At 41.6% G+C, this 17164-nt stretch overlaps 1 protein-coding gene across 1 annotated transcript in view; it reads left to right on the plus strand.

The window, feature by feature from the left end:
* The window catches only part of LOC133118792 (NACHT, LRR and PYD domains-containing protein 12-like), a 202856-nt gene extending 187125 nt beyond the window's left edge, over positions 1–15731 (plus strand). Inside the window, exons 3-12 of the mRNA XM_061229039.1 lie at positions 5563–5673; positions 6384–6494; positions 7195–7305; positions 8011–8121; positions 8822–8932; positions 9633–9743; positions 10449–10559; positions 11260–11314; positions 13139–13175; positions 13939–15731. Of these exons, the coding sequence (XP_061085023.1) occupies positions 5563–5673; positions 6384–6494; positions 7195–7305; positions 8011–8121; positions 8822–8932; positions 9633–9743; positions 10449–10559; positions 11260–11314; positions 13139–13175; positions 13939–15731 (2662 nt within the window). The remainder of the gene's footprint in view (positions 1–5562; positions 5674–6383; positions 6495–7194; positions 7306–8010; positions 8122–8821; positions 8933–9632; positions 9744–10448; positions 10560–11259; positions 11315–13138; positions 13176–13938) is intronic.
* Positions 15732–17164: the final 1433 nt, after the last annotated feature.

The following is a 17164-nucleotide window of genomic DNA, read 5'->3' on the forward strand; positions in this document are numbered from 1 at the left end:
GCAGTAGTGTATGCTATGCACCAGTAGAGCGGGCTAGTGTATGCTATGCACCAGTAGAGGGCGCTAGTGTATGCTATGCACCAGTAGAGGGCAGTAGTGTATGCTATGCACCAGTAGAGGGGGCTAGTGTATGCTATGCACCAGTAGAGGGCGCTAGTGTATGCTATGCACCAGTAGAGGGCGCTAGTGTTTCTCATCCACATCCACAGGTAGGTAGATGGTACAGCGAGCAAGAATCCAGTGGCCAGAGTTAGAGAATTACACAACTTGGTTCCATCTTCAGGTCACCAAGTTTCCAAATCTACAATTAATTCCTACAATCAAGAATTTTATAATTTCTACTATTAGACACTGCCTCCATGCCAAAAGACTATTTGGAATTGATTCAGGATGAATGGCTTTATTGGGAGCAATGAAAAAAGCAGCTATTTCCTTAATGGCCTTGTCTACTGTGGTCAGATGATATGACATTAGAGCTCTTTGGCTGGGCATAGGTTTGGTGTTGATTTTAGGATTAATATACAGAAAAGATCATACCAGGGGTAGATACGACCGTGGATCATTAATGTATTGGGGCTGTTTTGCTCCCACTGGTCGTGGGGTCTTTGTTAATAGCAATAGCATTATGAACTCTACCAAAGTACCAGGACATTTTACCCAAAATCTGGGTAATCACACATGAAAATATCAAAGATCTGGAAAAATTGTGGATGGAGGAAGGGTCTAAGATCCCTCCCCATGTGTTCTCTAGTCTTATAAGACATTACAGAAAAAGACCCCGTTATCCTTGCAAGGGGAGGGTGTCTAACCTCCTTAAATAATAATTGTGATGCCTAATTTCACTCAATAAATGTATGATCTGAGAAATGTGTAATTGTGGTTGAGTCATTAATAAAATACATTCTGCATGTCAGACAGTCAATGTATAGCTGAGTACTGGCATTATTTTTATTATAAAGAAACATTTCTTCAACATTATCAATGGTCCCACATTACTGAGGTGACTATACTATGTTGCTCTGTGATGGATTTGCAACCTGTCCAGGGTGTTTTCCTGCCTCTCACGCAGTGCATGCTGGGATAGGCTCCAGCCCCCCCATGACCCTGACCAGAAGTGAGTGTATTAGATCATAGATGGATGGATGTGGAGTATAGGTTTATGGACCATTTAAATTCCAGACTGCTTCCTGTCAACACTGCTATATTGTGAATGTGCTTGTCTGTTTGTATTAGTGTGTCTATATGTGTGTTCAGTGTGTTCTCATTTTGTGTGTTTACAGGTTGGCTGATTTGGGTAAGAACCAACATGTGGTCTAGTCTGGTCTGACATGTTCCAGTCTCCTGAGATAGGGGGCGTTGTTTCTAAAATGAGTCTCTCAGAGGATCCAGAGCGCAAAGGTGGAACCCTCAGCACTGACAGAAAGAGGTATAAATACACGACCCAGATATTTAATGTGATATGAATTAGAGCTGCAGTAAGAGGCTGAGTTTAACTGGAAGCTCTGTCTCCATGTTTTTTTCACAGGGTCCAGGTAGAAAGAGCAGGGTCACCTGTACCCAGCTGTCTGTCTATGAAGAGTGATCATTCAATGGGTCATCTACTCGACCTCAGAGGAGAGGTCACAGGGGATCAAAGGTAATTAAACAGGTTTAAACTAACACCAGGGCGTGGCGAGTCAGTCCCCCTGATCACAACACTAAATGTTAAGCAGTTACAGTAGGCTCCATGATAAATATGTTCTAAAAATACTAATTATTGACATAAACTTTTTTCCAACATGTGTATTGTGCTTTATTACTGATTCAATGGAATCAACTGAAGTATTACATTTTTCTAATATTTCTCCAAAAAACAGGTTCCACGATTATTGCCACTTCTGATGATTTGTGATATGGTTAGAGATGACATTTGGAGGGATTTTTGACCATTCCTCCAGGCAGAACCTTTCAGAATCCTTGATAACCTTGGGTTTTCCCGTATGGACCCCAGACCACAGCTAAGTCTGGAGACTGAGATGGCCATTGCAGAACATGGATGCTGTTTTTACTTGTGTGGATTTGTATGTATGTTTGGAGTCATTGTCCCACTGGGAAATCTACCTACGGCCAAGTCTCAGGCACCAGATTTTCTGATTAGATTTCCTGGTACTTTGTTGAATGAATTGTTCCATTGATGGTAAATAGTGTTTGCATTTGTTGGTATGGAGATGCCGTCTTATGCAGTGGAGGCTGGTGGTGATACTCGATGGGGCGGCTGAAAACTAAAAGTCTTAAACCTATCAATAGCTCACGCTCCAGCATTGCATTTGAATATATGCCATTTCATGAATACTTTTGTTCAAAGTACCTTACAATACCATTAAATGGTAAATGGTTGGCATTTATATATCGCCTTTATCCAAAGTGCTGTACAATTGATGCTTCTCATTCATACACACACTCACACACCGACGGTGATTGGCTGCAATGCAAGGCACCGACCAGCTCGTCAGGAGCAAATAGGGATTAGGTGTCCTGCTCAGGGACACTTCGACACAGCCCGGGCGGGGGATCGAACCGGCAACCCTCCGACTGCCAGACGACTGCTCTTACTGCCTGAGCCATGTCACCCCATTAGCTCATATCATTTTCAGGATGGCTGGCACCAGTGGGAATTCAATCCGTAACTTTGTCTGTCATCTCAGTTTGCACAGCCACAAATGTTGCCTTCCATATTTCATCAGCCAGTTCTTTTCCATAAACAGTGAACATAGCTACAGTCAAGCAGCTCATTTTAACTTGTCTCTGACGGGTAACTTAGTGTGTTTAAACAAGTGATTGGCTAACTGGCTATCAAAACAAAGAGGTGAATCAACTGGTCAACCAGGTGGAGAAACTTGCCCTGGTGTAATGATGTGGTAATTTCATCCTAGCCATCGCAAAGCTAGTGTCCTCCATGAAATGTAATACAACCCACAATTCAGACAGTGAGTGGTCTTGTCTTTAGTTTATTATGTCTCTGTACGGAGTTACGATTAACTACCTTCATCAAGCTGACACGCTATGGTAGATTTACCCAGCATTGACAGCTTGACGCTATTTCCAATATCATCCAAATCATGCTTCCGAATGTTCTAAATGTTTCAAATCTGTAAGGCCTTGCTGAGTCCATGCTTTGTCTACTCCTGGGAAGCAGAAAAGCTTCTTCTTAGCTACACTCGCTCTTAGCTAGCCAGTCCGTTTAGTCAGACCAAGAATCACAAAAACTACGATTTTGTTGTTTGCCCTGTTGCGTAAGCTGCACATGGTTTGTTCCTCAATCTCTTTGTTTTTAGTTTTTTTGACATCTTAGAAAACAGATGATTAGTGAAGTACATATTTGTTCATATTTGTGCCCGCCATTTCATTAATTCGGCACTACTCACACGCCTCCAACGGATAACAAATTGAAGGGGCGTGTCTCACACAGAGCTTCAGACTAAATTTAGCACAATTGGACAAATCCTGTCACTATATGTAAAGCACGTCACACACCTGACCGGGGGCTAAGAACAAGTGACCATTAGATGGTGCTATTGTTATTAGTTTCATCAAAATTAAAACTAAACTGCTTCAATTACAGTGTTTTGCAATCACTTTGACACTAATTTCAGAACCTTGAGGTCATTTTTCAAAACTGTAGACACAAAACTCAAAACGGATCATCAAAATTCACATCATTTTTCAAAACTCCAAACACTTTTATCAATTGCTTGGATGCAATATACATAATCCAAAAATCATTTGTTCGCTGAAGCAGATCACTTGTCGCAACTTAACATTTAAAGTATTACCATTTCAAAATGAAATACACACATTACATTTGAAAAAACAGTTTTTTCATTCATTACAACGCATCTAACTACCAATGTATCCAACTCCTCAAAATAAGTGCAACATTACTCGTAAAGCATAGTTTTATGGAAACGGATTGCTTAGAACAACAACCATATGTAGATCATGAATGTTTCATTCCAGGAAATGCACTATTTTCTGTCACTGTAAAAATGTATAGTGTTTGGTGGTACAGCCTGATTTTTTTGTGAAAGCAAAAAAAATCATTCAGTTTGGTCCACATAATGTGCTCTTGTACTGTGTGAAAAGTTCTAAAAATGTAACTGTCAAAAAATGCTCATTTGCAATTGCATAAAAACTGTGAAACAAAAAGTGTAAAAACGGCTAAACAGTGAAGCTATAGGTATCTTTTGTGGAGGTGATCTAAACAAATGTTCCTATAGTGTTTCACGATAAATGAGTTACTTTAAACAATAGTGTCGAAGTGCAAGATTTCTTCAAAGATATGAAGGAACAATGCATGTTTTGAACAGGCGAACAGGCTGTGTTACAAATGCTTACCATTTTGAGCGTTGTGTCTAAGGTTTTGTAAATTGAGCACAAACTTGTTTGTAAAAAAACTGTAACAAGAAATAAAACGACAAATGAGACCTTGAAACTTATTTCCCCGTTTTTTTTTCTTCAAAAGATAGGGAGTATCTTTTTGAAAAATAGTTTATTTTCAAGTACACTTTTTTGGAGAAAACATTAACTATACTGCTAGTTTACTTGTTCTATACTTGTTTTTTACTTTAAAGCAGTGTTTCTCAACTCCAGTCCTTGGGACCCACTTGCCAGGAGGTTTTTGTTGCAACCAGGAACTTACACACCTGATTTCATGACTGAACCAATCAAGTAACTAAAAAATGCCCTTGATTAGTTCAAGCAGATGTGTGTATGTTCCTGGTTACATCAGAAACCTTCTGGAAAGTTGGTCCTGCGGACTGGAGTTGAGAAGCGCTGCTTAAAAGTTAACTACAAGTATACTTTTGAATACTTCAAAGTATCTGGGTAGTTCACTTTCATTTAAGTATACTTACTGAATTACTTACGAGTAGACTTTAGAACACTTTAAAGTGTTAGTGCACTTATAGCTGCAGTTAGAGGATTACATTACATTACATTGCATTACATTACATTACATTGCATTACATTACATTAATGGCATTTGGCAGACGCTCTTATCTAGAGCAACGTACAGTTGATTAGACTAAGCAGGAGACAATCCTCCCCTGGAGCAATGCAGTGTTAAGGGCCTTGCTGAAGGGCCCAACAGCTGTGCAGATCTTATTGTGGCTACACCGGGGATCGAAGCACCGACCTTGCAGGTCCCAGTCATGTACCTTAACCACTATGCTACAGGCCGTACCTGTTGCGTAGAGGTTTAAATGATGAGTTGACTGGTTTAACTGGAAGCTCTGTCTTCGTGTCTTGTACTATAATATATCTGCTTATATTCACAGCCATTTTTATAAGACACCTGTGTCAACCAGAGGCAGATGGGTTCCCCCACTGAGTCAGGTTCTGCTCAAGGTTTCTTCCTATTAGCCAGGGAGTTTTTCCTTGCCACTATTGCCCTAGGTGTACTCTTGGCAGCCAGTTCTCTGTGAAGCTGCTTTGCGACAAAGCCCCTTTGTTAAAAGCATGATACAAATAAAAATTGATTGATTGAGTTTAACTGGAAGCTCTGTCTCCATGTTTTGTTCACAGGGTCCAGGTAGAAAGAGCAGGGTCACCTGTACCCAGCTGTCTATCTATGAAGAGTGATCAGTCAATGGGTAATCTACTCAACTTCAGAGGAGAGTTCACAGGTGATCAAAGGTAATGAAATGAGTTTAAATTGACACAACTGTTTAATTACACTTCAATGTCACTGTCAGCTTTCAGGTGTAGGTGGATGTTTTATATTCAGATGTGGTACGAGTTATAGCTGCAGTTAGAGGATTACATTACATTACATTACATTACATTGCATTACATTAATGGCATTTGGCAGACACTCTTATCTAGAGCAACGTACAGTTGATTAGACTAAGCAGGAGACAATCCTCCCCTGGAGCAATGCAGTGTTAAGGGCCTTGCTGAAGGGCCCAACGGCTGTCCAAATCTTATTGTGGCTACACCGGGGATCGAAGCACCGACCTTGCAGGTCCCAGTCATGTACCTTAACCACTATGCTACAGGCCGTCCCTGTTGCGTAGAGGTTTAAATGATGAGTTGACTGGTTTAACTGGAAGCTCTGTCTTCGTGTCTTGTACTATAATATATCTGCTTATATTCACAACCATTTTTATAAGACACCTGTGTCAACGAGAGGCAGATGGGTTCCCCCACTGAGTCAGGTTCTGCTCAAGGTTTCTTCCTATTAGCCAGGGAGTTTTTCCTTGCCACTATTGCCCTAGGTGTACTCTTGGCAGCCAGTTCTCTGTGAAGCTGCTTTGCGACAAAGCCCCTTTGTTAAAAGCATGATACAAATAAAAATTGGTTGATTGAGTTTAACTGGAAGCTCTGTCTCCATGTTTTGTTCACAGGGTCCAGGTAGAAAGAGCAGGGTCACCTGTACCCAGCTGTCTATCTATGAAGAGTGATCAGTCAATGGGTAATCTACTCAACTTCAGAGGAGAGTTCACAGGTGATCAAAGGTAATGAAATGAGTTTAAATTGACACAACTGTTTAATTACACTTCAATGTCACTGTCAGCTTTCAGGTGTCGGTGGATGTTTTATATTCAGATGTGGTACGAGGTATAGCTGCAGTTAGAGGATTACATTACATTACATTGCATTACATTAATGGCATTTGGCAGACGCTCTTATCTAGAGCAACGTACAGTTGATTAGACTAAGCAGTAGACAATCCTCCCCTGGAGCAATGCAGTGTTAAGGGCCTTGCTGAAGGGCCCAACGGCTGTCCAAATCTTATTGTGGCTACACCGGGGATCGAAGCACCGACCTTGCAGGTCCCAGTCATGTACCTTAACCACTATGCTACAGGCCGTCCCTGTTGCGTAGAGGTTTAAATGATGAGTTGACTGGTTTAACTGGAAGCTCTGTCTTCGTGTCTTGTACTATAATATATCTGCTTATATTCACAACCATTTTTCTAAGACACCTGTGTCAACCAGAGGCAGATGGGTTCCCCCACTGAGTCAGGTTCTGCTCAAGGTTTCTTCCTATTAGCCAGGGAGTTTTTCCTTGCCACTATTGCCCTAGGTGTACTCTTGGCAGCCAGTTCTCTGTGAAGCTGCTTTGCGACAAAGCCCCTTTGTTAAAAGCATGATACAAATAAAAATTGGTTGATTGAGTTTAACTGGAAGCTCTGTCTCCATGTTTTGTTCACAGGGTCCAGGTAGAAAGAGCAGGGTCACCTGTACCCAGCTGTCTATCTATGAAGAGTGATCAGTCAATGGGTAATCTACTCAACTTCAGAGGAGAGTTCACAGGTGATCAAAGGTAATGAAATGAGTTTAAATTGACACAACTGTTTAATTACACTTCAATGTCACTGTCAGCTTTCAGGTGTCGGTGGATGTTTTATATTCAGATGTGGTACGAGTTATAGCTGCAGTTAGAGGATTACATTACATTACATTACATTGCATTACATTAATGGCATTTGGCAGACGCTCTTATCTAGAGCAACGTACAGTTGATTAGACTAAGCAGTAGACAATCCTCCCCTGGAGCAATGCAGTGTTAAGGGCCTTGCTGAAGGGCCCAACGGCTGTGCAAATCTTATTGTGGCTACACCGGGGATCGAAGAACCGACCTTGCAGGTCCCAGTCATGTACCTTAACCACTATGCTACAGGCCGTCCCTGTTGCGTAGAGGTTTAAATGATGAGTTGACTGGTTTAACTGGAAGCTCTGTCTTCGTGTCTTGTACTATAATATATCTGCTTATATTCACAACCATTTTTCTAAGACACCTGTGTCAACCAGAGGCAGATGGGTTCCCCCACTGAGTCAGGTTCTGCTCAAGGTTTCTTCCTATTAGCCAGGGAGTTTTTCCTTGCCACTATTGCCCTAGGTGTACTCTTGGCGGCCAGTTCTCTGTAAAGCTGCTTTGCGACAAAGCCCCTTTGTTAAAAGCATGATACAAATAAAAATTGATTGATTGAGTTTAACTGGAAGCTCTGTCTCCATGTTTTGTTCACAGGGTCCAGGTAGAAAGAGCAGGGTCACCTGTACCCAGCTGTCTGTCTATGAAGAGTGATCAGTCAATGGGTAATCTACTCAACTTCAGAGGAGAGTTCACAGGTGATCAAAGGTAATGAAATGAGTTTAAATTGACACAACTGTTTAATTACACTTCAATGTCACTGTCAGCTTTCAGGTGTAGGTGGATGTTTTATATTCAGATGTGGTACGAGTTATAGCTGCAGTTAGAGGATTACATTACATTACATTGCATTACATTAATGGCATTTGGCAGACACTCTTATCTAGAGCAACGTACAGTTGATTAGACTAAGCAGTAGACAATCCTCCCCTGGAGCAATGCAGTGTTAAGGGCCTTGCTGAAGGGCCCAACGGCTGTGCAAATCTTATTGTGGCTACACCGGGGATCGAAGCACCGACCTTGCAGGTCCCAGTCATGTACCTTAACCACTATGCTACAGGCCGTCCCTGTTGCGTAGAGGTTTAAATGATGAGTTGACTGGTTTAACTGGAAGCTCTGTCTTCGTGTCTTGTACTATAATATATCTGCTTGTATTCACAACCATTTTTATAAGACACCTGTGTCAACCAGAGGCAGATGGGTTCCCCCACTGAGTCAGGTTCTGCTCAAGGTTTCTTCCTATTAGCCAGGGAGTTTTTCCTTGCCACTATTGCCGTAGGTGTACTCTTGGCGGCCAGTTCTCTGTAAAGCTGCTTTGCGACAAAGCCCCTTTGTTAAAAGCATGATACAAATAAAAATTGATTGATTGAGTTTAACTGGAAGCTCTGTCTCCATGTTTTGTTCACAGGGTCCAGGTAGAAAGAGCAGGGTCACCTGTACCCAGCTGTCTGTCTATGAAGAGTGATCAGTCAATGGATAATCTACTCAACTTCAGAGGAGAGTTCACAGGTGATCAAAGGTAATGAAATGAGTTTAAATTGACACAACTGTTTAATTACACTTCAATGTCACTGTCAGCTTTCAGGTGTAGGTGGATGTTTTATATTCAGATGTGGTACGAGTTATAGCTGCAGTTAGAGGATTACATTACATTACATTGCATTACATTAATGGCATTTGGCAGACGCTCTTATCTAGAGCAACGTACAGTTGATTAGACTAAGCAGTAGACAATCCTCCCCTGGAGCAATGCAGTGTTAAGGGCCTTGCTGAAGGGCCCAACGGCTGTCCAAATCTTATTGTGGCTACACCGGGGATCGAAGCACCGACCTTGCAGGTCCCAGTCATGTACCTTAACCACTATGCTACAGGCCGTCCCTGTTGCGTAGAGGTTTAAATGATGAGTTGACTGGTTTAACTGGAAGCTCTGTCTTCGTGTCTTGTACTGTAATATATCTGCTTATATTCACAACCATTTTTATAAGACACCTGTGTCAACCAGAGGCAGATGGGTTCCCCCACTGAGTCAGGTTCTGCTCAAGGTTTCTTCCTATTAGCCGGGGAGTTTTTCCTTGCCACTATTGCCCTAGGTGTACTCTTGGCAGCCAGTTCTCTGTAAAGCTGCTTTGCGACAAAGCCCCTTTGTTAAAAGCATGATACAAATAAAAATTGATTGATTGAGTTTAACTGGAAGCTCTGTCTCCATGTTTTGTTCACAGGGTCCAGGTAGAAAGAGCAGGGTCACCTGTACCCAGCTGTCTATCTATGAAGAGTGATCAGTCAATGGGTAATCTACTCAACTTCAGAGGAGAGTTCACAGGTGATCAAAGGTAATGAAATGAGTTTAAATTGACACAACTGTTTAATTACACTTCAATGTCACTGTCAGCTTTCAGGTGTCGGTGGATGTTTTATATTCAGATGTGGTACGAGTTATAGCTGCAGTTAGAGGATTACATTACATTACATTACATTGCATTACATTAATGGCATTTGGCAGACGCTCTTATCTAGAGCAACGTACAGTTGATTAGACTAAGCAGTAGACAATCCTCCCCTGGAGCAATGCAGTGTTAAGGGCCTTGCTGAAGGGCCCAACGGCTGTGCAAATCTTATTGTGGCTACACCGGGGATCGAAGCACCGACCTTGCAGGTCCCAGTCATGTACCTTAACCACTATGCTACAGGCCGTCCCTGTTGCGTAGAGGTTTAAATGATGAGTTGACTGGTTTAACTGGAAGCTCTGTCTTCGTGTCTTGTACTATAATATATCTGCTTATATTTACAACCATTTTTCTAAGACACCTGTGTCAACCAGAGGCAGATGGGTTCCCCCACTGAGTCAGGTTCTGCTCAAGGTTTCTTCCTATTAGCCAGGGAGTTTTTCCTTGCCACTATTGCCGTAGGTGTACTCTTGGCGGCCAGTTCTCTGTAAAGCTGCTTTGCGACAAAGCCCCTTTGTTAAAAGCATGATACAAATAAAAATTGATTGATTGAGTTTAACTGGAAGCTCTGTCTCCATGTTTTGTTCACAGGGTCCAGGTAGAAAGAGCAGGGTCACCTGTACCCAGCTGTCTGTCTATGAAGAGTGATCAGTCAATGGGTAATCTACTCAACTTCAGAGGAGAGTTCACAGGTGATCAAAGGTAATGAAATGAGTTTAAATTGACACAACTGCTTAATTACACTTCAATGTCACTGTCAGCTTTCAGGTGTAGGTGGATGTTTTATATTCAGATGTGGTACCAGTTATAGCTGCAGTTAGAGGATTACATTACATTACATTGCATTACATTAATGGCATTTGGCAGACACTCTTATCTAGAGCAACGTACAGTTGATTAGACTAAGCAGGAGACAATCCTCCCCTGGAGCAATGCAGTGTTAAGGGCCTTGCTGAAGGGCCCAACGGCTGTGCAAATCTTATTGTGGCTACACCGGGGATCGAAGCACCGACCTTGCAGGTCCCAGTCATGTACCTTAACCACTATGCTACAGGCCGTCCCTGTTGCGTAGAGGTTTAAATGATGAGTTGACTGGTTTAACTGGAAGCTCTGTCTTCGTGTCTTGTACTATAATATATCTGCTTATATTCACAACCATTTTTCTAAGACACCTGTGTCAACCAGAGGCAGATGGGTTCCCCCACTGAGTCAGGTTCTGCTCAAGGTTTCTTCCTATTAGCCAGGGAGTTTTTCCTTGCCACTATTGCCCTAGGTGTACTCTTGGCGGCCAGTTCTCTGTAAAGCTGCTTTGCGACAAAGCCCCTTTGTTAAAAGCATGATACAAATAAAAATTGATTGATTGAGTTCAACTGGAAGCTCTGTCTCCATGTTTTCTTCACAGGGTGCAGCTCTCTTCAGAAGAGAAGATACCAGAGAAACTATCTTTCCCAAAACAGGTGTGAGAGCAGATTTTTTTCCTAATTGTTTTCAATTGATTATGCCGTTTTCTTTGTTTTCAATTGATTATGCCGTTTTCTTTGTGCAGTCCATTTCATTTGAATATACACTCACTGAGCGCTTTATTAGGCATTTATTACACTTATTTTTTAGGCTTCTTCTGCTGTAGCCTATCCACTTAGAGTTATGGAGCATTGTGTGTTCAGAGATGCTCTTCTTCATACCACTGTTGTAATGTGTGGTGATCTGTCTTACTGTCACCTTCCTGTCAGTTTTGACTTGTCTGGCCATTCTCCTCTGACGTCTCTCATTAACAAGGCCTTTTTCAGTCTGCAGAACTGCTGTCATTGGAGTTTTTTTGTCTTTTGCACCATTCCTTGCAAACTCTAGAGACTAGTGTGTGTGAAAATCCCAGGATATCAGCAGTTTCTGAGATACTCAAACCACCCTCTCTGCCACCAACAATCATTCCACATTCACTTTGATTCCTTTTTTTCCCCATTCTGATGGTTGATGTGAACATTAACTGAAGCTCCTGACCCCAGTCTACATGACTGTATGCATTGCACTGCTGCCACACAATTGGCTGATTAGATAATCAAATTAATAAGTAGGTGTAATAAAGTAAAAATGTTCTTAATAAAGTGCTCAGTGAGTGTATGTAATAAAAGGGTAATGTTTATATGTGCCTAATATTGCGCTTTACATTAATCATATACTGCACCAAATATTACTAGTAACCACTCAGTGTTACATCTCCCTATCACAATGAACCAGCTTTTTATTTAAACATTTATTTCTGGTTTGTTAGTTGGATAAAAAATTGTGGTTGTTGTTTAAAAATCAGAAATATTTGCAAAGAGTTCCTGGTTGTACTAAATAATCGTTAATGTTATGGGGAGAACCGGTTGGAGCCACTTGCAGAGGTAGTAAGCTGCAGGATTTAATCGGGTACCACAGAATACTAGCTTGGCAAGCAGGGCAATACAGGGTAAGCAGTTATGCGTTCAAGTTCAGACAAAGGGACAGGAACTGGCAGGGTGTCAGGAACTGGGAAGCCAGAGGGCAGGAAACCAGGACACAAACACAAAGGCACAGCACAAAACAAACTTGCCCAGAACAAAGAAACAGGTCGGCTTTTATCCAATGCTAATGACGAGACAACGAGAAGCAGGTGAGACGATGACACATGAGGAAACGCATATCAGGTGTGTGGGGGCGGAGACACGTAACCGGGAGAAAGGGGAAACGTGGAATGGAAAATAAACACAGAGAACACATGAAAATGGAGAAACGGGGAATGAACTCAAACACAGAGGCACAGGGCGGGACAGGGGAATGAACTCAGACACAGAGGCACGGGGCGGGACAGGGGAATGAACTCAGACACAGGCACAGGGCACATATCTAATCCAATTCAGGAGTGTGACCTGGTCCTGCTTGGCTCACAGAAAGACTCCTTTTGCAGGTCCCAGACAGCAGCAGAGGGAGCCTCCAAACAGAAACCTTTTAACAAGAAGTTCAGTTACAGTCGCATTGACTACATGTATTGCACAGAGAAAATAAATGCTTGATTTATGAAAACTAGTATATCCACAAAGCCAACGGGTTTAAAATCAGCACTTCAAATATGAGCATTTAGCATGTTTGGTGACTCAATCTATGGCTCATTTCTGATAGTCAAAAAACACGACATGTAAGGTGTTTATTTTACACACTGATACAGCACACCTCTTCATGTGTTTTTCACACTGATGCAGCACACCTCTTCATGTGTTTATTTCACACTGATACAGCGCACCTCTTCATGTGTTTATTTCAAGGATCTCGCTGACTCACTGGAGAGAAATGAACCACACAGTAAGTTCTCTCTCATTGCTACTGTGTGTCCATTAGAGTACTGACATGAGTTTAGCAAACAGATCTCACAGTGCAGTGTTCTGATTTATAGAATTCACACTTTCATGATAATGCTTAACCTTGATAATCTTACATCTAAAAAACATCATGAACAACACGTTCACAAAGGCATTTAAATGAAATTATAGCCTCAAGTAGTGATTGCACAGTAGATAAATGCACAGATGATTAAATGTCTCTGAAGGGGATTCAATGCAGGAACTTTGTGCTCAAAAGTCAGTAACTAAAGCGCTCTCCCATCAGACAGACTGTCCTGAGTTTGTGCAGTAACTAAAGCACTGTCCCATCAGACAGACTGTCCTGAGTTAATGCAGTAACTAAAGCACTGTCCCATCAGACAGACTGTCCTGAGTTTGTGCAGTAACTAAAGCACTGACCCATCAGACAGACTGTCCTGAGTTCATATTCAGGGAAGAATAGATTTTAAAATGACCATGTGACCTTTGAAGAAGGTATTTGGAGGTGTTCATTCTTATTTTACAAGTGCAGCAGTATGTACTTTTTGCTCATTCATTTTATTTGTGATTGATTATGATTGAGAGGTCTGTAATACTGTGAGAGAGGTGTGTTACACTGTTAAATGTTTGTAACACTGATGTGTGTAAAATACTGTGAAAACTGCTTTTCTTCTTAATCTGTTATTGAATTGTAAACTTTAATCTTATTTTAAGATAGACTTATTTATCATATTTCCTCTCTTCAGATGAATCCATTAAAAGAGCCCAGCAGGAACTGAAAACTCATCTGAAGAAGAAGTTTGAATACATATTTGAAGGTTTAGCAGTGCAGGGCCACACAACTCTCCTCAATGAGATCTATACAGAGCTCTACATCACAGAGGGGGGAAGTGGGGGGGTCAATAATGAGCACGAGGTCAGGCAGATTGAGACAGCATCCAAGAGACAAACCACCCAGGAGACTCCAATCCTCTGCAATGACATATTTAAGCCTTTACCTGGACAAGAGAAACACATCAGAACTGTGCTTACAAAGGGCATCGCTGGCATTGGGAAAACCATCTCTGTGCAGAAGTTCATTCTGGACTGGGCAGAAGGAAAAGCCAATCAGGACATTGATTTCATCTTCACTCTTCCTTTCCGAGATCTGAATCTGAAGAAGGAAGGAGCATTCAGTCTGATGCAACTTCTGCAGCACCACTTTCCACAACTGAAAGAGGTCAAAAGTGTTGAAGGTGATGAAGTCAAAGTTGTGTTTATCTTTGATGGTCTGGATGAATGTCGACTTCCTCTACATTTCCAAAACAATGAGATCTGCTGTGATATAACGGAGTCATCATCAGTGGATGTGCTGCTGACCAACCTCATTAAGGGGAATCTTTTTCCCTCTGCTCTCCTCTGGATCACCTCCCGACCTGCAGCAGCCAATCAGATCCCTCCTGAGTGCATCCACCAGGTGACAGAGGTACGAGGGTTCAATGACCCACAGAAGGAGGAGTACTTCAGAAAGAGAATCAGAGATCAGAACCAGGCCAGCAGAATCATCTCACACATCCAGTCATCCAGGAGTCTCTACATCATGTGTCACATACCAGTCTTCTGCTGGATTTCTGCTACTGTTCTGGAGACAATGTTGGGTAAAGTAGAGAGTGGAGATCTGCCCAAAACTGTGACTGAAATGTACACACACTTCCTGCTCATTCAGACTAATGTGAAGAATCTGAAGTATCGTGGCTCTGATGAAACAAACCCAAAGATGTCAGCATCAGATACAGAAATCATCCTGAAACTGGGGCAGCTGGCTTTTGTACAGCTGGAAAAGGGCAATCTGATATTCTATGAAGAGGAGCTGAGAGACAGTGGCATTGATGTCAGTGAAGCTTCAGTGTACTCTGGGGTGTGCACAGAGATCTTTAAAGAGGAGCGTGGGTTGGGTCAGGAGAAGGTCTACTGCTTTGTGCATCTGAGCATTCAGGAGTATCTGGCCGCCTTGTTTGTGTTTCATTCATGTGTAAATGAGAACAGAAATGTGCTCAGAGCAGAAGAATCAAAACCTCACAGTGGCAGAGTGCAGCTGTCTGAGTTACATGAGACTGCAGTGGATCAGGCCTTAGAGAGTGAGAATGGACACCTGGACCTTTTCCTCCGATTCCTTCTCGGCCTCTCTCTGGACTCCATTCAGACCCTCTTAGGAGGACTACTGACCCAGACAGGAAGCAGATCAGAGAGCATCAAGGAAACAGTCCAGTACATTAAGGAGAAGATGAAATGCGAATCATCCGCAGAGAGGACCATCAATCTGTTCCACTGTCTGAATGAACTGAATGACAACCCTGCAGTGAAGAGAATCCAGAATTCCCTGAGATCAGGAAAACTTTCTCATAAAAAGCTGCAACCCCACCAATGTTCAGCTCTGGCCTTTGTGTTACTGATGTCAGAGGAGATCCTGGATGAGTTTGACTTGAAGACCTACAACACATCAGAAGCAGGTCGTCACAGACTGGTACCAGTAGTCAGGAACTGCAGGAAGGCCATGTGAGTATTATGTCATTATTCATGTAGCTGATTGACAGCATATTTTCATACTTTCTCATTCTAGTCAGAATAAAGTGCAATAAAATTGTTAGGCATCTGAAAATTTGATTATAATTTCCAATGTGCCCTCATTTAATGTTCTGAACCCAGAAGATAAGCAGCATCAAATGCAAAACCTCCTCACTTATATATTTTGTTTCATTTAATTTACGATTATTATTTCCAAAGATCAACTGTCAAATAAATGATGACTTTGTTGAAAGTGAAAGGCTTTAGGGGGGAGAAAGGGGGGATTCCAGGTTCATCCTGTAATCTCAGCAAGTTTTTATTTAGTTTCAGTGTTTTTTTAAAACTATTCTCCACACCTCTAGGGCAGCAGTAATGTTCAGTCCACGGTAACCCACCATCTCCCACACATAGGTGCTGTTGATTCGAATAAGGACGAGTAGTGGAGAGGAGTGAAAGGGAGGGAGATGAATATTGTTGGTATATCTAGTGCTATGTGTGTGAACTTGCTAATTAAGGCAGAATAGATCCTGTAAATGTTAATCCCTAATACATGCCTTTATTCTTAAGGATTTTGTTGATGTTAAAATATGCTGACATCACATACAATTTAAGCTTGTAGTGCCATTAACCAGAAATTTGTTGAGAAAGAAAGAAGAAAATATGGTAATGATAACTCTTTACTTGAATAAATAAAGTATTTTACAAAGCGTTACATCAAAGATACATGTTTCACTTTAATGATATTGAACAATAACTCTAATATGACTATGTACAAATTAAACTATTATTTTTTTTATAGTCAGTCATCCCTGTCAGACTCTGATTCTTCCCAGTCCGTGTGAAGAGACAGCAATGCTCTGCTAAGCTCCTCTCGGAAGCTGGGAACTGATCAATTTGAATGTAAATGTAAACACATAGGCTATTGGTGAGCTGTAACTTCAGATTAAGATAACGTGAACTGGTTGGTGTGATATGTCGCCTATGGTAGTAGTGATATATTTTTGCCATTATTCTTTAAGATATGTTTTAGTTTCTTAAAATTTATAAACACTTGGCTGTGAAGAAGCTCAGCCAAAAACTCGGTCCGGCTACCTCGAGTGACCAGCAGAGGTCACCCGTTAGCTATACCCACTGCTTGACCGGAGGGTGTGAGGTGTGCTGAAATTCATAAATTACATTACATTACATTACATTATTGGCATTTGGTATATGTCCCGAAAGGAACAGTATTCATGCACATCTGACGCACAGACATCATCACCAGAATAAGCTGCTAGCTCGTTTATATATTGTATCGAATCTCAGGCAAAGAAATACTTGGGGTTAAGGGCTTGATATTTTGATGCCGTTTCCCTCACATCAGAAAATCTCATCTTCATCTGTGTTACAAACGCATCAAGAACCTGGAAGTATGTCTACTTTGAAACG

Source organism: Conger conger, chromosome 19 (genome assembly GCF_963514075.1).
Source record: "Conger conger chromosome 19, fConCon1.1, whole genome shotgun sequence".
NCBI lineage: Eukaryota > Metazoa > Chordata > Actinopteri > Anguilliformes > Congridae > Conger > Conger conger.